The 24471-nt window shown below is 38.3% G+C and overlaps 1 protein-coding gene across 3 annotated transcripts in view; it reads left to right on the forward strand.

Moving 5' to 3' along the window:
- Positions 1–24471, forward strand: part of LOC128685418 (nuclear pore complex protein Nup93-like) — a 301160-nt gene that overhangs the window by 211758 nt on the left and 64931 nt on the right. For all 3 annotated transcript variants that reach the window (XM_070082868.1, XM_070082870.1, XM_070082869.1), the window contains exons 8-10: positions 5655–5793; positions 13126–13224; positions 14652–14757. In XM_070082868.1, the coding sequence (XP_069938969.1) occupies positions 5655–5793; positions 13126–13224; positions 14652–14757 (344 nt within the window). The remainder of the gene's footprint in view (positions 1–5654; positions 5794–13125; positions 13225–14651; positions 14758–24471) is intronic.

The following is a 24471-nucleotide window of genomic DNA, read 5'->3' on the forward strand; positions in this document are numbered from 1 at the left end:
GAGAATGAAGGAATTCTTTCACATCCTCAGGCTTCACTTCCAATTATAATTCCCTTGCCATATCCACAATATTTAGTCACTTCATCCGCTGGATTCTCAAAGCCTTCAAAATTGTCCATAAGTTCAGGAATTAGATTCTTCCAAACATCTTTGAGTCTAGTTTCTTTAACTTCATTCCATGCATCTCTAATATTTTTAATGCCATCCATAATTGTGAAAACCTTTCTCAAAGGTTTTTAATTAATTTTGCTTAGGCCTATGGTCTAGGAAATTTACAGCCTTAAACCTTTGACTGTTGCAACCCCCAATCCTGAGGTGTCTCCTGGTGTCTCAAAACTTAAAAAAAAAAATAATTTTTTCTTATGAAATGATAGAGAATCTTTTCCCGATTGTAATGACACCAAAAAAAAAACAAAATTTGATGGAAAACTGACGGAATTATGTTCTCGCGAAGTTAGCGACCTCGGCGCTTTTTACAAATCGGCAATTTCGCCCACTTTGAGCCCTATTTTCGGCTAATTCCATTGTTCCAGTCACCCAAACTCATAGCTATTTCTTTAGAACTCCATTTTTTCTATCGATTGAGTACAAGAAACTGCCCATTTACCGATTTCAACTACCTAATAATGTGGTCAGAAATTTGCAATTTGGCCAATTTCACGAAAACTAAAAAATATGACAATTTCAAAATAAGGTCCAGAATGAACAATGCAGACATTACTGGCTCTAAAATAACATTTTCTTTGCTCATCAGTCATGTCTCCAGGCCCCTCTGATATTACTCTTGCTTTCTATTTTGAATTTTTATTCAAACAAAAAATAGAAGACTTACTATTATGCAGACTACTGCAATACTGTAATAATTGTATAAATAACATCAACCCATTCATGACTGCATATTAGAATGGCTAGTTGGACATTTATTGGACAATGGCATCATTTGTTTACTTTTGAACATTGGCAAAAATCAAACATTTCCCCTACTTTGAGCTCCATTTCTAGGTTCTTTTTATAGTAAAATCAATCGAAATCACCTCTATTTCTATAATATGTTTTTCATTCTATCAAATGAGACCAAGAAAACGAGAATACAACCATAAATACTATACGAAAATAGACCACAAAGTCGGCATTTTAATTAAAAAAAACGGTCAGAGTTTTTTTTTTCTCATTATGCACTGCGTGCTCCAGGATTTTTTTTATATGGTGCACACTGACCACACAGACCCATTCTCTCACATGTGGGCCTACCAGCTTTCTCCTGCTTGATTTGAAGCCACTAGAATTTATGAGTATATATATGTCAAACACTGTACCTCGTAAGACGTATATATACGGCCGCGACAGTCAAAGGGTTAACCCTTTCAGGGTCGACAAGCCCTCTCAGAGACTTGTTCTCAGGGTCGGCCAATTTAAAAAAAAAAAAATTATTTTTTCTTATGAAAAGATAGAGAATCTTTTCCCGATCATAATGACACCAAAAGTATGGAATTTGATGGAAAACTTACGGAATTATGCTCTCGCAAAGTTAGCAGTCTCGACGATGTTTACACATCGGCAATTTTGCCCACTTTGAGCCCTATTTTCGGCCAATTCAGTGTACTTGTCGACAAAAATCATAACTATTTTGCTAGAACTCCATTTTTTCTATCGACTGAGTACAAGAAACCACCCATTTACCGATTTCAACTATCTAATACAGTTGTCGGAATTTAGCAATTTTGCCAATTTCACACAAATTTCAAAAGATGCCAATTTCCAAATAGGGTCCAGAATAAACAAGAAAGACATTACTGGCACTAAAATAACATTTCCTCTGTTCATTAGTCACGTCCCCATGCCCCTCTTACATTCTTATGCTTTCCACTTTGAATTTTTATTCTCACAAAAAAAATAGATTTACTGTTATGCAGACTACTGAATTGGTGTAGAAATGGTATAAATAATATCAGCGCACTTGTGAAAGAATATTAGACTCACCAGTTGACGTGTATTGGACGCATAGCATGATTTGTTTACTTTTGAACTTCAGTAAAAATCAAACATTTCTGCTACTTTCAGCTCAATTTCAAGGTACTTTTCTTTGTAAAAACAGTCAAAATCATTTCTATTTCTGTAATATGCCTTCCATTCTATAAAATGAGACCAGGAAAACTAGAATACAACAATAAATACCATAGGAAAATGCAGTGCAAAGTCGCTGTTTTAATCCAAAAACACGGTCAACGTTTTTTTTCTCATTATGCACTGTGTGCTGCAGGATTTTTTTATACCGCGCACACTAACCACATAGACCCATTCTGTCATATGTAGGCCTACTAGCTTTCTCTCACTAGATTTGAGGGCACTAGAATTTGGGCGTACTAGTACATCAAAAACCCTGGCTCGTAAGCCATACTAGTAAGGCCGAAACCCTGAAAGGGTTAATGAAAGTTCTTCTTAGGTAATAAGATTTAAAGGCTGCAATTACACCTTGGTCCATCAGCTACAGTAATGAAGTTGTGTTTGCAGGTATAAAAGCAACATTTATCTCTTTGTACATACCATTTAGAGCTGTAGAGTGGGCAGGGGCTTTGTCTGAAACAAGTAAATCATTGAAAGGAATTTTCTTTTCCTTGTAGTAAGCCACAACTGTAGGCTTAAAATAGTTCGTGAACCAATTTATGAAAAGATTGGCAGTCATCCAAGCTTTTGAATTGCCTTTATAATAAACAAGGAGGCTACCTTTTGCATAGTTCTTTAGGGCCCTAGGATTCTCTGAGTGATAAATCATCATAGGTTTTAACCTGCAATCACCAGCTGCATTAGCTCCTAGCAAGAGTGTTAGCCTGTCTTTTGCAACTTTGAAGCCAGGCATTGACTTCTCTTCTTTAGCAGTAAATGTCCTAGATGGCATCTTCTTCCAAAATAATGCAGTTTCATCCACATTAAAAATCTGTTGCTTGGTATATCCATCAGGTTCTATTATCTTGGCTAGCTCATATAATAATTTTCTGCAGCTAAATTGTCAGCGCTTGCAGCTTCACCCTACACTCTGATGTTATGAAGTTACCTTTTTCCTTAAACCTATTAAACCAGCTTCTGCTAGCTGCGAATTTGTCTTCAGCAGCCTCCTCACCTCTCTCAGCCTTAGAATTGAAGAGACTTAGGGCCTTGGACTGCATAATGGCTCGGCTTAAAGGCACATTGTGACTAGCCTGATCATCATTCCACACCATTAAAAGTTTTTCCATGTCAGCAATAAGGCTATCACATTTTCTTATAACTTTAGTGTTCACTTGTGTAGCATTTTCAATTTCCTGCAACACTTTCTCCTTATTGTTCACAATTGTACTAACTGTATGATGAGCCAAACCAAGCTTACATGCTATCTCAGTCATAGACATACATATATTCACTCAGTTTAATCATTTCTAAATTGGCACTTAAAGTAAGAGGCTTACAACTCCTCTTTTTATCACAGCTAAGCTTAAATGGCATTGTCAGTGAGAGCCAACTAGTTAACGAAAGAGTAAACGAGAGAGGAAACGAGATACGGAGTTCAGACAATGTAAGAACACAAACTGAACAGGTGGTGGGTGATCACTTTTATTCTATCGAGTGAGTACAAGAAACTGCCCATTTACCTATTTCAACTACACAGTAAAGTGATCAGGAATTATTAATTTGGCTAATTTCACACAAAATTCAAGAGATGCCAATTTCAAAATAGGGTCCAAAATAAATAATGTAGATATTCCTGGCACTAAAATAACATTTTCTCTGTTCATCAGTCATGTCTCCAGACCCCTCTTATATTAGGCTTGCTTTCCATTTTGAATTTTTATTCACAGAAAAGATGGAAGATTTACTGTTATTCAGACTACTGCATAATAGTAATAATTGTATAAATAATGTATGCATTTGTGAGTGTACATTAGACTCACCAGTTGATGTGTATTGGATGTATTACATGTTTTGTTTACTTTTGAACATTGACAAAAATCGAACATTTTCACTAGTTTGAGTTCAATTTCAAGCTCCTTTTAGTCTGTAAACCATTCAAAATCATCTGTATTTCTATAGTATATGTTCCATTCTATCAAATGAGAAGAATACAACCATAAAAACCATACAAAAACACACTGCGAAGTCACCGTTTTACACCAAAAACACAATCGCAGTTTTTTTCTTATGAACTGTGTGCTACAGGATTTTTTTATACTGCACGCTGACCACTCAGATCCATTCTCTCATATGTAGACCTACCAGCTTTCTCCCACGAGATTGGAAGCCACTAGAATTTTGGCGTATTACAGGACCAATCCTGGCTTCAAAGCCGTAATATTGCAGGACAGACCTCGAAAGGGCTAAGTGATCAATACAGCTGGGCATAGAAAAACAGATAAAAAAGTAAAATAAATACACAGTACATACAACATTTACCTTAAAATATGGCACCGGTCACCCTTCCCTTACACAACTACAGCCTCTCCTCACTTAACGATGGAGTTCCATTCCTAAAACCACATTGGCAAATGAATTTGTCACTAAGCAAGGAGTGTACTGTAATGGTACGTAGTGGGTTTGTGTCAACCATCTTTGATATTGTTTCAATGTCACCTTTGCACCATTTATAACATTTTTAGTATATTTTTAAATGTTTATACAGTAGTGTACTCTATATTGTAATAAACAGAATACAGGAAATCAGCTCTAATATACATTATTTAGGTATGCAGGCTGGTCAGACAGCCTGTCTTAAGTCCGAGTCATCGGTAAATGAGTACATCGCTAAGTGAGGAGAGGCTGTATTGTACAAAAATGGCAGAAAAGTGGTAAAAGCATCGAACATAATGAACGGTGGCTCAGTTGAAAGCCAAAGAAAGCATGTAACACTGAAAAGAGGGGGCTGTGTATGTGGGGCCCTCTGGTATACTTAACCAGTAAGCTACTGTTGTTAGGTAAGACACATATGCAACAGTTAGGTATCTTTATTTCGAAACGTTTCGCCTACACAGTAGGCTTCTTCAGTCGAGTACAGAAAAGTTAATAGAAGCAGAAGATACTTGAAGACGATGTAATCAGTCCATCACCCAGATCAGATCACATCAGACTATGGAACAATGCTCTTCTCCAGACTGAGGGACTGACCACCTCAAAACTTCAAGGGTGATGGACTGATTACATCGTCTTCAAGTATCTTCTGCTTCTATCAACTTTTCTGTACTCGACTGAAGAAGCCTACTGTGTAGGCGAAACGTTTCAAAATAAAGATACCTAACTAACTGTTGCATACGTGTCTTACCTAACAACCTGTCGGTATTTTATACCATTTTAATGTTCAGTAAGCTACTACAAGTTATGTTAGATTGTGCAAGGAGATTCACAGTGTCAGTTTAGCTGTATTTTTTTTTTTTTGTGCCATCTAAACCTTGTGGTTGACTCTCTTTATATACAAACACTTTTGGTGTATGAGCATTTATTTGGATAAACAGTTTATCAAGTGACCACTGTATTATACATTGTGCAAGGGACTGTGCTTTTAAAAGTAATTTTAACATGCATAAGTTTTACATTTAAGGCTGTATGAAAGTATTAACTATAGTGCAACATTTACAAAACATCACATTCCATTAATTTTCTTGCACTAATTAACTTATTATAATTTTCAGTTCCCCATCAGTTGTAGAGATTGTGGTAGCCCTGGAACAATATGAGAGGAGCAACTCAGGTCGCTTACCACCTGACATGGAGAAAAAGTTGAGGATGTCATATAAGAGGACTGTAAAGAATTCCCCTGACCCATTCAAAGTAATATATATATTTTAATTATGTCATTAAATCCAAATTGTTTCTTATAGATGTTTAAATATTATTTTATTCATTTTGTCATTTACTGTATATTTCGTTATATTTCTGTTTGGGAACCATTCCCTTGGAAAATAAAATGCTTCTAATGGTGACCCTCAAAGCTATGTATATGCAGAGTGGGAAAAGATATGAGTATGCAAACAAGTAAATAAGTAGCTCAAAGCTAGTATAAAGATAAAAAACAGTTAAATGACAAGGAAAATTTAGTCAAAATTAAACTATACTTATGTAAAGAAACAGGATGAAATGGAGGAAACAGCACCACAGGAAAGGAAATGCCATAAATTGATGCAAGATCATTGGAGAAATAAACAACCCAAGCAGAAATAAAAAAAAATATAAAGCCAAAAGAGTGCAAAATATTGAAATATTCCAAAGGAACATGTAGATTAGGAAATATCTGTATAGCAAAAGGAGCAAAATTAAAGATGCTAATATCTCAGACAGTGCATAGATATATTATGAATGGAACACTCCTGAATGATGGAGGTATTACTCAGAAACTTCTAAGCCATTGCAGTGACCTAAGATACTCAGATAATCATGTGAAAGCAAGCATATAAAATAACTACAGTACATACATGAAAAAAAATAGCAACTTATTTGTGGGAGTAGAGGTAAAAGGGCATTATGCAGGAAAGCAGAAAATTAATTGCAAATGAGTACTAGACATGAAAACACAATCATCCGTAGGTATGGGACTTCCAGCAAGTGTGTGTGAAGGTGTTAGATAGGAGTGAATAGAGACGAATGGTTTCCGGGACCTGACAAGCTGTTGGAGTGTGAGCAGGGTAATATTTTGTGAAGGGATTCAGGGAAACCAGTTAGCCGGACTTGAATCCTGGAGGTGGGAAGTACAGTGCCTTCACTTTAACCCTTTAACTGTCCAAACATTGATCTATGTTCTTCTACTAGCACTCCAAACGTAGATCAATGTTTTATTTTTCCTGCCCTCAAATTTGGTGCCAGAGGCCTGATAGGCCTAGGCAGTATAGACTGGGTTTAACGCTCATTGTGTGCAGCATTAAAAAAAAAATCTGGGACTACTTAGTACCTTGTGGGTGCACCAGTTCAATTGAGCACCAAGGATTTACTAATGCCATGTCATATATAACATTCCTTTTGGGAGGAAAGTGTTCTTGACCCCAAGTTTAGTGGCTTTGAGATGAATGTGGCCATAAGTGGTTGAGGAAATATCAAAATCCTAGATAATAACCCATTTACAACATTTGTGCCACATCCTGATGCAGTTGTAGTGTCATCCTGCCAAAATGTCCTATCACCTATACCCTAAGTAGAGAGAGAGAGATGGTTCTGCAACATGTGTAATACATATTCGGCTCCCTGGTTGGTTAGCTGGCTAGCTGGTTGGATGACTTTGACGGGCTGGCTAGATGACTCTGGCTGGCCGTCTCTATCTCTGTCTAACTTTGTCTCTGTCTCAGAGAGAGCTGCTTAATGAGCCAGAATCAAGGGCTAAGTAAGTTTATTCAGGCACAGGTACATGTAAGTACAGTTATCATACATAGTATAAATTACCTAGGGTAACCCCAAAAAACCAAAGTGCTATACATGAACTGTGCTTGTAGATATAAGGCATAAGCATGACTGGCAAGTAATACACATTTCTACATGTTCAGCTGTGATGATTCTGCAACATGTATAGTACCTGTTGGTTCATGAGTGGCTCTCTCTGAGAAAGACAGAAAGCAGACAGAGAGAGTAAGACTCAGACAAGTAGATAGAAAGAGAGAGAAACAAACAGCAGAGAGACAGGCAGAGAGAGAGAAAGACAGAGATAGACATGTTTATGTGTGTGGAGCAGTGAGAACAAATAGATACATATGCCAAGGTTCACCAGTGTAAGATGAGCAGTATTGAGTGACTGCACTATCAGCAGTGTAGAGTAACACTCTTTTCTGACACTGTGCTTCAAGGAGTTTTGTATATTTCTGAAAACATTGCTGGGACATGTAATAATTTGTATATACAGTGGATCCCCGACCAACGAAGGCATAGTCTAATGATAAATTTGACTAACGAAGTGTTTGAGCGTAAAAATTTTGGCCCGACCAACAATGAAAAACTCAACGAACACGATTCGTCCCAAACGCGTCCACGTGTCCTGTCTGGCCTGAGCGTGCCTTAGCTGCCCTGCCTTCAGTTAGTGTGCCAGTATTTACGAGCCAATGCAGTTGCATCCACACATTCATTCAGTACATTTTGTTTATTCCAGCATTTTTAGTGCTTGTAACTGCAAAATAAGCCACCATGGGCCCCAAGAAAGCTTCTAGTGCCAACCCTGTGGTAAAAAGGGTGAGAATTACAATTGAAATGAAGGAAAAGATCATCATAAAGTATGAAACTGGAATGCATCTCTCCGAGCTAGCCAGGTTGTATAACAAACTCCAATCAACCATCGCTACTATCTTGGCCAACAGAAAGGCAATCAAGGAAGATGTTGTTGCAAAAGGTGCAAGTATGTTTTCGAAACACAGATTGCAAGTAGTCGAAGATGTTGAGATACTGTTATTGGTGTGGATAAACAAAAAACAGATTTTTTTTTTTTTTTTTTTTTCAACAAGTCGGCCGTCTCCCACCGAGGCAGGGTGACCCCCCCCAAAAAAAAAAAAGAAAGAAAATCCCCAAAAAGAAAATACTTTCATCATCATTCAACACTTTCACCACACTCACACATTATCACTGCTTTTGCAGAGGTGCTCAGAATACAACAGTTTAGAAGCATATATGTATAGAGATACACAACATATCCCTCCAAACTGCCAATATCCCAAACCCCTCCTTTAAAGTGCAGGCATTGTACTTCCCATTTCCAGGACTCAAGTCCGACTATATGAAAATAACCGGTTTCCCTGAATCCCTTCACTAAATATTACCCTGCTCACACTCCAACAGATCGTCAGGTCCCAAGTATCATTCGTCTCCATTCACTCCTATCTAACACGCTCACGCACGCTTGCTGGAAGTCCAAGCCCCTCACCCACAAAACCTCCTTTACCCCCTCTTTCCAACCCTTTCGAGGACGACCCCTACCCCTCTTTCCTTCCCCTATAGATTTATATGCTTTCCATGTCATTCTACTTTGATCCATTCTCTCTAAATGACCAAACCACCTCAACAACCCCTCTTCTGCCCTCTGACTAATGCTTTTATTAACTCCACACCTTCTCCTAATTTCCACACTCCGAATTTTCTGCATAATATTTACACCACACATTGCCCTTAGACAGGACATCTCCACTGCCTCCAACCGTCTCCTCGCTGCTGCATTTACCACCCAAGCTTCACATCCATATAAGAGTGTTGGTACTACTATACTTTCATACATTCCCTTCTTTGCCTCCATAGATAACGTTTTTTGACTCCACATATACCTCAACGCACCACTCACCTTTTTTCCGTCATCAATTCTATGATTAACCTCATCCTTCATAAATCCATCCGCCGACACGTCAACTCCCAAGTATCTGAAAACATTCACTTCTTCCATACTCCTCCTCCCCAATTTGATATCCAATATCAGGATATCAGATATCAGATATCAGGAGATAACATCTCTCAAGCAATCATATGTGAAAAGGCAAGGCAGTTGCATGACGATTTAATAAAAAAATGCCTGCAACTAGTGGTGATGTGAGTAAATTTAAGGCCAGCAAAGGATGGTTTTAGAGATTTAAGAATCGTAGTGGCATACATAGTGTGATAAGGGATGGTGAGGCTGCCAGTTTGGACCTCAAGTCCTCATGGAAGGGGATTCCCCTTCCAAAAAATAATAACGTCCATCATCTCCCCTCCTCCCATCCCATCACTCATCACCACATCCTCAATAAAGGTAAGTGTCATTTATTCTTCATTACACAATATACATATGTATACATGTATTGTGCATCTATCCTTCTGTTTGTGTGTAGGAAAATGTATATTTCATATGGTAAATTTTTTTTTCTTCATACTTTTGGGTGTCTTGAACGAATTAATTTGATTTCCATTATTTCTTACAGGGAAAATTAATTCAACCAGCGATAATTTTGTCTAACGATGAGCTCTCTGAACGGATTAATATCATTGGTCGAGGGTCCACCGTATTTCTAGACAATAGTATGTGACCAAGGCAGGTGAACGTGTTCACTTGTCAAGTGTGTTTGTGACTGATTACTATTTCCGTACCTAATATTAGTGTCAGAACGAAGATTGGCTATAAAATCACAAGAACTGCTATAAATTGTAATTATCAGAACATAAAAATAATGTAAATTTAAAAAAATGAGGGAAAAAGCTGCATAGGCAACATTTCTGCAAACTGCAAGACTCCATGTTGCTGTTGCATGATCACTTAATGCCAACTTCGCTGCCTTATATCTCAATAAGTACCTACCCCTAATTTTCTTTTTGTATCTTATTACACACAGAAAGTTGCCCTCTTTTTTTTTTTTTTTTGAGTGCTAGCAGTGACAACGTAGATCAACGTTTGGACAGTTAAAGGATTAAAAGAGGAGTTTGGGTTATTTGCTGTTTGGAGTGACATCTGAACTGTCATATCTGCATGCTTCCACAAAGACAATGATTATTTGTGAATGATGGTGAAAGTGTATGTTTCTTTTTTTTGGCCACCCTGCCTTGGTGGGAGATGGCCAGCATGTTGGAAAAAAAAAATATGATCACTGTAGTGAGTACAAATGAACACATCCAGACTGTTGCCTGAGTTAACCCTCTGACTGTTACAAGCCCTTTTCTGAAACTGTCATTCTATGTCGCAAAATTTTTGGAAAAAAAAAAAAAAAATTCTTATCAAATGACAAAGAATCTTTTCCCAATGGTAATGACGCCAAAAGTACAAAATTTAGTTGAAAACTCAAGGAATTACGCTCCTGCAAAGTTAGCGGTGTCGGCGACATATACGCATCGGAGATTTTGCCGAATTTGAGCCCTGTTTTTACCCAATTCCGTTGTGCCAGTTGACCAAACTCATAGCTATTTCTTTAGAACTCCATTTTTTCTATCAGTTGAGTACAAGAAATTGCCCATTTACTGATTTGAACTGCCCAATAAAGTGGTCAGAAATTGGCAATTTGGCCAATTTCATGCAAATTAAAAAAGATGCCAATTTCAAAATAGGGTCCAGAATAAACTACATAGACATTCTTGGCACTAAAATAACATATCCTCTGTTCATTAGTCACATCTGTAGGCCCCTCTTTTATTATTATTGCTTTCTATTTTGATTTTTTATTCATACAAAAAATACAAAATTTACTGTTATGCAGACTACTGCATTATTGTAAAAATGGTATAAATAATATCAGTTCACCAGTGAAAGAATATTAGACTCCCTAGTTGACGTGTATTGGACGTGTGGTGTGATTTGCTTACTCCTGAACATTTGTAAAAATCGAACATTTGCGCTACTTTGAGCTCAATTTCAAGGTCGTTTCCATCGTAAAACTAATCAAAATCATCTCTATTTCTGTAACATGTTTTCCATTTTATCATGTGAGACCATGAAAACAAGAATACAACGATAAATACTGTACGAAAATACACCTCAAAGTCAGCATTTTAATCCAAAAAAACGGTCTGTTTTTTTTCTCATTATGCACTGCGTGCTGCAGGATTTTTTGTGGTGCACGCCCACCACTGAGACCCATTCTCTCTCATGTAGGCCTACCAGCTTTCTCCCTCTTGATTTGAAGCCGCTAGAATTTACTTGTATAAATACGTCGGAAACATTGGCTCGTAAGACGTATATATACGACCGAAACAGTCAAGGGGTTAAGGAGAATAAGCTAGGAATTAATGTGAGAGTTAAACCTTGTGTTATTGAAGGAATGTAGAACAGCATACATAATTCTTAAAGAGGATAGAAAGGATATAAATGAAAATAAGAACAAAGATTACAGGGATATTAGTAATTATTTCTTCAACATCAAAGAAAAAAATGGAAGCCGCTGATTAATGACACAATGGAGGAAGACCACATGCAGGGGGTTCCAAAGTAGCTGATAATACTAGTTCACATCAGTTGACTGAAAGTAATGAGATGGGACCCAGAGCTAGCAAACTGAAATAGGTGTTGACAAATTGGTAATTATGTGACATCTTTTTGAGTATATGTGGCCAATATGAAACCCTTAACTAGTAAAGCATGAGGTGATTTTCAGAACATTTTCTTATAGTAAGTTAGGGATTTTCTGAATGATTGCTGTATTGAAAGTAGCCAAAGAAGAGAGCTACCAACATATGATAATATGCCACAGTCATATAACTGGTCAGCTGTAGGCAAATTGATTACTTTCCTGGATTTACCTTTATCTTATGTGTGTTATATACATACAGTAGTCAGACCCCCAGATTTACTTGTTTTGGTTATCCAGTATTTTTACTGACATTTCCTGTGAATCATTTACCCCTCAAGGGAGATTCCTTGGATCAGACCTGATTATCCCCTGATCCCCCAGAAGTTGTATGACCCCTGTGAGTTTAGCACTAATGCATGAATTTATAAACTCATGCCCTTAGAGCACGTGTTCATATATTTTTTTTAGTTTAAAAATTTCCTTTCTTTATTTTTTTTATTTTATCATGAGTTCTTTCAGTATTTTGTGTTATTTCCTCAATTTTTCCTCTGTGTCTCAGCCTGTTTAGTCACCCTTTTTATATGCAGGAAATCAGTACTTAAAGTTTTCATTACTAAACTTTCATCATGAAACTTGAAACTTATTTATGAACAATGTAGATACTGTATGTATTTTCTTTTTTATTATCAGTACAGTGGAACCTCAGTGTATGACCATCTCCCTACTCGAACAAAGCTCAGCACTCGACCAAACTAATATGACCTGCCAGAACTTCACTAAACTATTTCATGTTTCTTCTCATTTTTTGGTGTTTTTTTTTTTTTGTATTGTAAAAATAAGTCATCATGGGGCCTATGACAGTTACTGATAACAGCCAAGCAAACAGGAAATTGGTTGGGAAGAACCTGTTTGATACTCAGAGTGGCACTCAAGCAGCCTTTTGGAATGAATTGAGGTCGCCTATCGAGGTTCCACTGTAGTTATTTTTAGTAGGAGTTTATCTTCATTAAGCATGTGAGATGTTCCTGCTGGTAAAATTTTTAAATATTAAGTGTGGCTACGGCAAGATAATTCACGGCATTATTAGCTATGTTATTTACGATAGTTGTAACTTTATTGTTGTGGCATTGCAGCATCTTATAAGATGACATTACATTACATATTTTTTCGTTTTTAGCGAGCTGTGTATTGCGTGTTAAGCCGCTGTGACCCACATGAAGACCACGCTGATATTGCTGCTACTACAGATGACTACTTGTGGCTTAAACTGTGTGTGGTAAGTGCAGCATTACTGATAATCTATGTACATTGTGTGTTAAAAGCATTAAGTACTGGGGCAGTTATGGAGTGATATTGTAACAGTGCCTGCACTGAAGGAGGGGTGTTGATATGTTGCAGTTTTTTAATTGTAATGTAGGCATGCCTCTGGCAAGACAGTGATGGAGTGAATGATGATGAAAGTGTTCCTTCTTTTTCAGGTCACCCTGCCTTGGTGGGAAACAGCTGATGTGTTAATAAAAAAAATTTGTAGCAATGTCATTCCACTACAAAACTTATGCATCTTATTGAGAAGAAATAAAATTTTCTTGTACCATGATTAAAATAAGTGGACCCATAGTCATTGAAAGTACTATAGCTTCTTTGTATTAATTTTTAGTGTTCTGCATGAAATTAAAAGTTTTGTGAATTTTTCTGACTTGAATCTTACATTCCACTGCCATGCTTACATGATGTATCAAAATATTCAGCGTGCTATCCTCTGATATGGCAATGTATCATCATTTTAGAAAATTCATAAAAAATCAATTCTTGCTCCAATATGTCTTTTTGATGGCTTCGATGATGTCTGTTTTCTCAATGGTTTGTTATTCTAACATGTGAAAATGAACTTGTCTGCTAGGGATTTGCAGGCACAGGTTTAAAAAAAATTTGTGATAATTAAATTAAAATAAACTCATGAAATTGTAACGACATGATTGCAAAGAAACCATACCACGGGTGGGATTTGAACCCACAATCAGAGAGTCTCCAAACTCCAGACCGTCGTGTTAGCCACTGGGCCAGCTAACTTCAATAAGATTCATCCAACTAGGTATATTTCTACACCATAGGAAGGTTAGCATAGGCACCACTGTGACCACAAATGCAAGTTTTTACAGACGAACCTCCCGCTAGCATGGCCGTGATGACCTCTAGCTCAAGTCCCCTCGAAGCTCTCACGAAATCGTAATGACATGATTGCAAACAAACCATACCACGGGTGGGGTTTGATCCCACGATCAGAGATGAATCTCATTGAAGCTAGCTGGCCCAGTGGCTAATGCAACAGTTTGGAGTTTTGAGACACTCGGATCACGGGTTCAAACCCCACCCGTGGTATGGTTTATTCACATAAAACTAAGAACATTTATAAAAGATTTTTCTTCGTCATTTTCTATTAGAAAATAGTCAGTTTCTATTTTCTTGGAAGATAAAAGTTTTTGCATAAGAACAGCAATGTGTAGGAGTGATTTCATGGTCTTTACTATATGAAATGGTAGTCAAACACACATTATTTTTTTTTCTAACACCCTGCGTTACAACAATAGAACTTGGATAACAAATTTATTATCTACAGGAAAACAGTTTTGTGATGTTTTTAAATAATATATAAATGTAAATTGCACTTGTTTACCTGAAGATTCATTAACTTCTTCATGGTAGGTGGACTGTGACAGCTCACCATCTGCTTCAACTTCCAGCAGCAGCAGTGCTCAGCAGGATATTCTATCCCTTACACAGCTTCAGAATCTTCTTTATGAACAGTATGGTAAGCTGTAATATACAGTTACTTGATCTAACAATGTGTATTACTTTTTTCAATATTGTTTTGGTAAACAACTCAGGAAATGGGTAGGATTGAACCCATAGTGAGCCTGTCCTAAAACTAGTGGGAACGGTGTGATAGCCACTGTCACAGTGCTAACCAGATAATATTCCATGAATTAGGTACAGGAGGACACTGCTTATACAGCAGGTTAGGTTCCGGGCTACTGCCGAAAAGCGAAAATGGCTGTAAATGAAACTTAGCCTTTTTCACTTTCAAATGGAAATAAAAGCCTGATAACATGTTTAAGCTATCATATATTGAGCTAGGCCTAAAAAAAATGCATATTCAGTATACACATTACTTTCCTTAAAATATTTTTGTCCTTAGCTTATAGTGAGTGGTGAATATATTTATTGTAGGAAGTCTGAATAAATGAAGAATGGGTGTAATTGAAAACTGCTGCCATAGCGAAACACCATAAAGTGAAGTGCTGCAAAGCCAGGCCCTCCTGTAGTCTTGAGTGGTGGCACACAGGTGACATTGAGCCTTAATGGCCTTTCTGAGTAGTGTATAATCTTTAAAGCCCAATTCAGTAATCATATTGCTGTCATTATCTAAAATCTTTGCAGACTGTCACGGCTTATTAGATGACTATGGGCCCCATTATTCAGTCATGAGTCTTCACTCTCTTATCATTACTGAAAATATGGATGGATATTCATATGCAACACAGTTATCATTAGTACTCCATGTAAAAGCTAGCCCCACTTGTTTAACAGGTTAGGTTCCAGGCTACTGCTGTAAAGTGAAATTTAGCCCCCTCCCTTTTTTTTTTTTACTTTCAAATGCATATAAAAGCCTGATAACATATTTACACTATCATATATTAAGTGACCAATAGAGCTAGACCTAAAAAAATGCATATACAGTGGACCCTTGAATTTCGTGATTAATCCATTCCGGAGAGTCTGCCCAAAGTCGAAATTCACGAATTTCAAAAACCGTTTTCCCCATAAGAAATAATGTAAATCCAATTAATCCATTCCAGATACTCAAAAGTATTAACAAAAATTATTTTTTATTGGTTAAATATAGATTTTCATACAGAAAAGAAAGAAAAATCAAGTATAAAACAATAACATCACACTTACCTTTATTAAAGACTCTTGTTGGTGTATGGAAGATGGGAGGAGGAAAGAGGGTTAGGGTGATGTTCTTCCACAAATGTTTGTACCTCGCTCCACTTTGCACAAATGCCTTTAATCTTTGAAGAAGGCACCTTCTTCCCTCTCTCTTCCTCCTCCTCTGAAGCAGTTTCCTCAGCTGGTGTAAATAAGAACATAAGAAAGCAGGATCACTGCAGCTGGCCTGTTGGCCCATACTAGGCAGGTCCTTCACAAACCATCCCAATAACAGAATATTTGCCTAACCCAATTTTCAGTGCTCCCCAAGCAATAAGCTTTGATAATTCTGTTCACTCGTGCGCAAGTCCCACTCAAATCAAATCGTGTGTGTGGGGAAGTACCCTGGCTGGTATGAGGAAGTATCCTAGCTGGTGTGTGTTGGGAAGTACCCTGGCTGGTGTACATAAGAACATCAGAAAGCAGGAACACTGCAACAGACCTGTTGGCCCATACGAGGCAGGTCTTTCACAAACCACCACACTAACAGAATATTTGTCCAACCCAATTTTGAATGCTCCCTAAGCAATAAGCTTTAATAATTCTCTTCACTCATGCGCAAGTCCCACTCAAATCAAATCGTGTGTGGAGGGGAAGTATCCTGGCTGGTGTGTTCTTTCTTGAATTCTGTCTTGTTTCCTGCCTTCTTTACCAAAGGGCTGGCAATAGGAGCTTTTTTTTGGCCCATGGTGGCCTATTTAGCAGTTGCAAGCACAAAAAACAATGGATTATTACAAAATTTATCGTGAGGTGATGGTCATTCGCCAAGAAACAATGCCACACTGACTCTGAATGGTGTGTGTGGGAGCCCTTGTGTGTGCACAGCCACTGGGAGGCCGCTCAGATGCATTCCGTACGACTGCCGAATTTTGAGGCAAATCGCGAAACGCAAAGCTGTATTTTGACGTTAAAAGTTACCGAAAGTCAAAAGTCACATAGCGCAGAGCTCACGAAACTCTGGGATCCACTGTATAGTACACACATGACTTACCTTAAAATGTTTTTGTCCTTAGCTTATAGTAAGTGGTGAATAAATTTATTGTAGGAAATCAGAATAAATGAAAAATGGGTATAATTGAAAACCACTCCATTAGTGAAATGCTGTAAAGTGAAGCATTGTGAAGTGAGATCTGCCTGTATGTGTTTTATATACAGTAGGGCTCTGCTTTATAGTGTTCCGCTAATATGGACATTTTAAATTATGACCAAAACTCGCTGTACAGCTCCCCCCCCCCCCTGACTTTCTAATATGGTCACCACTCCCCACCTGGTTTCTTGACTTTCTCCATGAGCACTGCGTCTCTCCATTATGTCCGGAAACTACCCAAAATTTCAAGTGTTTTAGTTATTTCATGTTTTATATATACTCTGAAAATTATATATAATTTGTATATACTCTGATAAAGGTAGAAAGTTGAAAGTGAACATAGAAAAGAGTAAGGTGATGAGGGTATCAGATGATTTAGATAAAGAAAAATTGGATATCAAATTGGAGAGGAGTATGGAAGAAGTGAATGTTTTCAGATATTTGGGAGTTGACATGTTAGTGGATGGATGTATGAAGGATGAGGTTAACCATAGAATTGATGAAGGAATAAAGGTGAGTGGTGCATTGAGATATATGTGGAGACAAAGAACATTAACTGTGGAGGCAAAGAAGGTATTATGTGAAAGTATAGTGGTACCAACACTTATATGGGTGTGAAGCTTGGGCTGTAAATGCTGCAGCGAGGAGGCAGTTGGAGGCGGTGGAGGTGTCCTGTCTAAGGGCATTGTGTGGTGTAAATATTATGCAGAAAATTAGGTGTGTGGAAATTAGGAGAAGGTGTGGAGTTAATAAAAGTATTAGTCAGAGGGCTGAAGAGGGGTTGTTGAGGTGGTTTGGTCATTTAGAGAGAATGGATCAAAGTAGAATGACATGGAGAGCGTATAAATCTGTAGGGGAAGGAAAGCAGGGCAGGGGTCATCCTCGAAAAGGATGGAGGGAGGGGGGGGTAAAGGAGGTTTTGTGAGCGAGAGGCTTTCACTTCCAGCAAGCATGCATTGAGCGTGTTAGATAGGAGTGAATGGAGATGAATGGTATTTACGATCTGACAAGCTGTTGGAGTGTGAGCAGGGTAATATTTAGTGAAGGGATTCAGGGAAATCGGTTATTTTTATATAGTTGGACTTGAGTCCTGGAAATGGGAAGTACAGTGCCTGCACTTTAAAGGAGGGGTTTGGGATATTGGCAGTTTGGAGGATATGTTGTGTATCTTCATACGTATATACTTCTAAGCTGTTGTGTTCTGGGCACCTCTGCAAAAACAGTGATTATGTATGAGTGAGGTGAAAGTGTTGAATGATGATGAAAGTACGTATTTTCTTTTTGGGGATTTTCTTTCTTTTTGGGTCACCCTGCCTCGGTGGGAGACGGCCAACTTGTTAAAAAAAAAAATATGCAGTAGAACCTCTGCTTACGAATTTAATCTGTTCCGTGACCTTGTTCATATCCTGATTTGTTCGTATGCTGGGTTAATTTTCCTCATTTAAATTAATGGAAAAGCCATTAATTTGTTACAGTTGAATTCCTGCTCTCAGGAGGCATGACAAAATACTTCAATATTTCACTAATATCAACTCTACGGCTTATTTATCTATCACAATTCATCTAATATGACATAATAAAAAATATTAATAACATAGAAACATGATATATTATCTAGAATGAATAAGATAGGCAATAACATAGCAAGTGATGGCATTGACGGCAGTGGCGGCAGCATCCGCCATTTACTCTCCTACTGACTATAGTATCTTCCCATGCTCTTATTATAAGAGAAAATGGAGTGTTTGTGAACATAAGAACATAAGAAAGGAGGAACACTGCAGCAGGCCTGTTGGCCCATACTAGGCAGGTCCTTTACAATTCATCCCGCTAACAAAACATTTGCCCAACCCAATTTTCAGTGCTACCCAAGAAATAAGGTCTGCTAACTATCCACTAGATAGTTATTAGATCACTATGTAGTTTCATAAGAAAAACAAATGTAAAGAAATAAACTGGTGTATGTAATACTACAGCATTTACTTTGGGGAAGAGATGCTTGCGGAGGTTGATGGTGGAGAGGAGATGCTTGCGGAGGTTGGTGGTGGAAAAGAGATGCTTGCAGAGGTTGCCCGGGTGTTGTGCATGTGTCATTTCATCCTGTCGGTATTATATACAATTCTTGTACTACTACTACTACTACTACTACTACCACTACTACTACCTCCACCTCTTCCTGCCTATATATAGCCGTCCTGCTCCTCCTCTGTTAGTGTGACTTTGTCAATGGTCCAAGTCGGACCGAAACGTCGTCGTAAGCTTCTGTCTTTTATGTGCGGGTTATTTGTGTAATGTGTAAGAGATCCTATCATTAAATTGCTTAACTTAATTGCTACACTCTTAATACTACACTTAATTGCTATACATGTACTCTTATTGCTACACCTTGTCACTGAACTTAGCTGCTACAATTTTCTTGCACTATAGTCTTTGTAGACTCCTGCTTAAGTATTGTGCATATCGTAAAAGTGTTATGCTGGTACGCTACCCTCACACCTCGTTTGTGTTTTTCTACGATTTCAAGCATTACTTCCATACCCATCATCCTCTTTTTCTTCTCAGCACTGTCCTTTGCACTTGCTTTCTTAGGGCCTATGGTTAGAAAAAAGAAATTTAGCAAAATAACTGCACGAAACATAAGGAAAACACAAGAATTCCTTCCACCGCGAGTATGCATGTGTTGTTGTTGTGGTTCTGAGCCTGCCATCTCGTGGTGGTGTTCTGAAGCTCACATTATTATTATTATTATTATTATAGTATTATATTATTCTACACATTATTGTATTATGCAGTGGAACCCCGAGTTTCGAACATATCAACTATTGAACGCTTCAAGTTTCGACTGATTTTTTTTAAACAATTTTGTTCCGACTGTTGAACATGCCCCGTCTTTTGAACTGCCGGGTACCGGACCTATCTGCCTGCCCACTCTGTCTGCATCCCCATACAGGCATTGTGAGCCAGTCTGGCTTTGTTGATGCTTGAGTGAACACTAACCTGTGTACTCATTCAAACATTTCTTTATTAATTCATTGTGTTTGGTGCTTGTGCAACTGTGAAATAAGCTACCATGGGCCCAGAGAAACTTGCTAGTTGTACCCCTGTGGTAAAGAAAGTGTGAACCACCACAGACATGAAAAGGAAATAATATAAAAATATTTGAGTGGTGTGCAACTTGTTGAGCTTGCAGGTACACATTACAATCACTAAGAGTGTCTTATTAGTCTTGAGGACACAATGTTAATAATGATTTAATAGAGATTTTGAGAAATGTTGAGTGAGTGCATGGGGAGTTTTGACCCAAATGAGAGAGAACTTGTGGTTGGGGATCTCAATGCTAAAGTGGGTAAAAATGTTGTGGAGGGAGTAGTAGGTAAATTTGGGGTGCCAGGGGTAAATGAGAATGGGGAGCCTTTAATTGAGCTATGTGTAGAAAGAGGTTTGGTAGTAAGTAATACATATTTTATGAAAAAGAGGATAAATAAGTATACAAAGTATGATATAGCATGTAATGAAAGTAGTTTGTTAGATCATGTATTGGTGGATAAAAGGTTGATGGGAAGGCTTCAGGATGTACATGTTTATGGAGGGGCAACGGATATATCGGATCATTATTTAGTTGAAGCTACAGCTAGTGTAAGAAGTAGATGGAACAAAAGGAAAATGGCAACAGCAAGTAAGAGAGAGGTGAAAGTGTATAAGCTAAGGGAGGAAGAAGTTAGGGTGCGATATAAGCAACCATTGGCAGAAAGGTGGGCTAATGCAAGTATGAATAGTGGGGGAGTTGAAGAAGGTTGGAATAGTTTTAAAAATGCAGTATTAGAATATGGGGCAGAAGTTTGTGGCTACAGGAGGGTGGGTGTAGAAAGAAAGAGGAGTGATTGGTAGAATGATGAACTAAAGGGTGTGATAAAAGAGAAAAAGGTAGCTTATGAGAGGTTTTTACAAAGCAGAAGTGCTGTAAGAAGAGCAGAGTATATGGAGAGTAAAAGAAAGGTGAAGAGAGTGGTGAGAGAGTGCAAAAGGAGAGCAGATGAAAGGGTGGGAGATGCACTAGCAAGAAATTTTGCTGAAAATAAGAAAAAATTTTGGAGTGAGATAAATAAGTTAAGAAAGCCTAGGCAACGAATGGAGTTGTCAGTTAAAAACAGAGTAGGGAAGTTAGTAGTTGGGGAGCTGGAGGTATTGGGTAGATGGTGGGAATATTTTGAGGAACTTTTAAATGTTGATGATGAAAGGGAGGCAGTAATTTCATGCACTGGTCAGGGAGGAATAACTTCTTTTAGGAGCGAAGAAGAGCAGGATGTGAGTGTGAGGGAGGTGTGTGAGGCATTACACAGAATGAAAGGGGGTAAAGCAGCAGGAACTGACAGGATCATGACAGAAATTTTAAAAGCAGGGGGAGATATTGTATTGGAGTGGTTGGTATTTTTGTTTAATAAATGTATGAAATATAGGTAGTAGGTTGGTAGACAGCAACCACCCAGGGAGGTACTACCGTCCTGCCAAATGAGTGTAAAACAGAAGCCTGTAATTGTTTTACATGATGGTAGGATTGCTGGTGTCTTTTTTCTGTCTCATAAACATGCAAGATTTCAGGTACATCTTGCTACTTCTACTTACACTTAGGGCACACTACACATACATGTACAAGCATATATATATATACCCCTCTGAGTTTTCTTCTATTTTCTTTCTAGTTCTTGTTCTTGTTTATTTCCTCTTATCTCCATGGGGAAGTGGAACAGAATTCTTCCTCCGTAAGCCATGCGTGTTGTAAGAGGCGACTAAAATGCCGGGAGCAAGGGGCTAGTAACCCCTTCTCCCGTATAAATTACTAAATTTAAAAAGAGAAACTTTTGTTTTTCTTTTTGAGCCACCCTGCCTCGGTGGGATACGGCCGGTTTGTTGAAAGAAAGAAAAATGTATGAAAGAAGGGGAGGTACCTAAGGATTGGCAGAGACCATGTATAGTTTCTTTATATAAAGGGAAGAGCAACAAAAGAGACTGTAAAAATTATAGGGGAATAAGTTTACTGATATTGGCAGCTTGAAGGGATATGTTGTGTATCTTTATACACATATGCTTCTAAGCTGTTGTATTCTGAGCACCTCTGCAAAAACAGTGATAATGTGTGAGTATGGTGAAAGTGTTGAATGATGATGAAAGTATTTTCTTTTTGGGATTTTCTTTCTTTTTTTTGGGTCACCCTGCCTCGGTGGGAGACGGCCGACTTGTTGAAAAAAAAAAAAAAGTTTATTGAGGATACCAGGAAAATTGTACGGTAGGGTTGTTATTGAAAGAATTAGAGGTAAGACAGAGAGTAAGATTGCAGATGAGCAAGGAGGCTTTAGAGTGGGTAGGGGATGTGTAGATCAAGTGTTTACATTGAAACACATATGTGAACAGTATTTAGATAAAGGTTGGGAAGTTTTCATTGCATATATAGATTTAGAAGAGGCATATGATAGAGTGGATAGGGGAGCAATGTGGCAGATGTTAGAAGTGTATGGAATAGGTTGTAAGTTGCTAAATGCCGTAAAGAGTTTTTATGAGGGTAGGCTCAGGACATATCATATTATGACCAAAACTCACTGTACAGCTCCCCCTCCCCCAACTGACTTTCTAATATGGTCACCACTCCCCACCTGGTTTGTTTACATTCTCCATGAGCACTGCATCTCTCCATTATGTTGGGAAACTTTCCAAAATTTCAAGTGTTGTAAAGTTATTTCATGTTTTGTATATACTCTGATAATTATATATAATTTATTTATACTCTGATAAAGGTAGAAGTTGAAAGTGAGCATAGAAAAGAGTAAGTTGATGAGGGTATCAAATGGTTTAGATAAAGAAAAATTGGATATCAAATTGGAGAGGAGGAGTATGGAAGAAGTGAATGTTTTCTCAGCTGCTGTGTTCTGGGCACCTCTGCAAAAACAGTGGTTATGTATGAGTGAGGTGAAATTGTTGAATGAAGATAAAAGTATTTTCTTTTTCGGGATTTTCTTTCTTTTTGGGTCACCCTGCCTCGGTGTGAGACGGCCGACTTGTTAAAAAAAAAAAAATGAGATGTTACGTGTAGATGAACGTGTATCAACCAAAACCAGACGCTATCTGTTTGTTTACATCCTCCACGACTCTACTCTTTCATTTATTCATTCTCTCTCTATCTCTCTCTCTCTTTTTTTTTTTTTTTTTTACACAGGGTTTGACAAGGTTAAGGATCCCTAGCTTTATTGACAAACTATTTACAGGTTAAGGATTCCTAACTTTATTGGCAAGCTAAGAGTTGTTACCTACATCAGCTCATTTGAAAGCATTTTTATTGTTATGAGACATACAAGTAGGGAAAAGGATGAAATTGGAGCCATCTGTGGGCCAGCATTTTCATTTGATCAACTGACTTTATCTCGTTGACATCATTATGCTGTACAAATGTGTTCCATACTCGAGTCATCCTGGGTATGTATGATCTCAGATGGAGTGATGTTCTGGAGAAGGGTACAGCCAGAGTGAAGTTGCTGCTTTCTGCCCATCTTGTGGCATAAAATCTTGTTTCACGCTGTCCTCGAAGTGGATCCAAGTGTGGTATTTTGACAATATTGGCCTTGTACATAACAGTAAGGCCACCCACATCCCTCCTATGTTGAAGGCTCTGCTGAAATGACAGATCTATCCAGGATGGGTCCAGGCGAGAGATGAGATGTCTTGCTCTGTTCTATACTCTGTCAAGCAGTCGCAGATGAGAGGGGGGGCAAGCAAACCAAGAAAGTGGAGCATACTCAAGGTGTGAGCGTACTTGTGCCTCGTACAGGATCTTGCAACCCCTACTGTCAAGCAGATGCGAGATACGGCGAAGTGCTGTAAGCTTCCTGGCTGCCTTGTTTGCAAGATTTACAACATGGTTCTTCATGGTTAGTTTGGAGTCAAATTTCACCCCAAGGATATCAACTTCTTCTCCAGGTGCCAACACCCTCCCATTCATCCTTACTACTGCACCAGCATTACCGTCATGGTGCCTAGAGACGATCATTTGCGTTTTCTCAGGTGCAAATGTTACTTGCCATCTATTTCCCCAAGCTGATATAGCTCTCAGCTGGTGATTGATGTAGCTTAGAGCAGCTGGCATTTCTTCTCTTGGATAAGTGAATGTCAGTGTACAGTCGTCTGCATATGCATGTGATTCTGGGATGAGATGAAGAAGGTCGTTGAAGTAGACATTCCATAACAATGGACCCAGGACGCTTCCTTGTGGAACACTTGCCCCAATAGGATGTCTTGCTGATTCCATTCCATTGAGAACTACACTTAGAGATCTACCATGAAGGTAATCACTGAGGAGACATAGCGTAGAGCCTGCAATTCCCAGTGCTTGAAGTTTTTCTAAGAGGCCCTGGTGCCACACCCGGTCGAAAGCGCCAGCAATGTCCAGTGGTACCACAC

Source organism: Cherax quadricarinatus, chromosome 8, assembly GCF_038502225.1.
Source record: "Cherax quadricarinatus isolate ZL_2023a chromosome 8, ASM3850222v1, whole genome shotgun sequence".
Classification (NCBI taxonomy): domain Eukaryota; kingdom Metazoa; phylum Arthropoda; class Malacostraca; order Decapoda; family Parastacidae; genus Cherax; species Cherax quadricarinatus.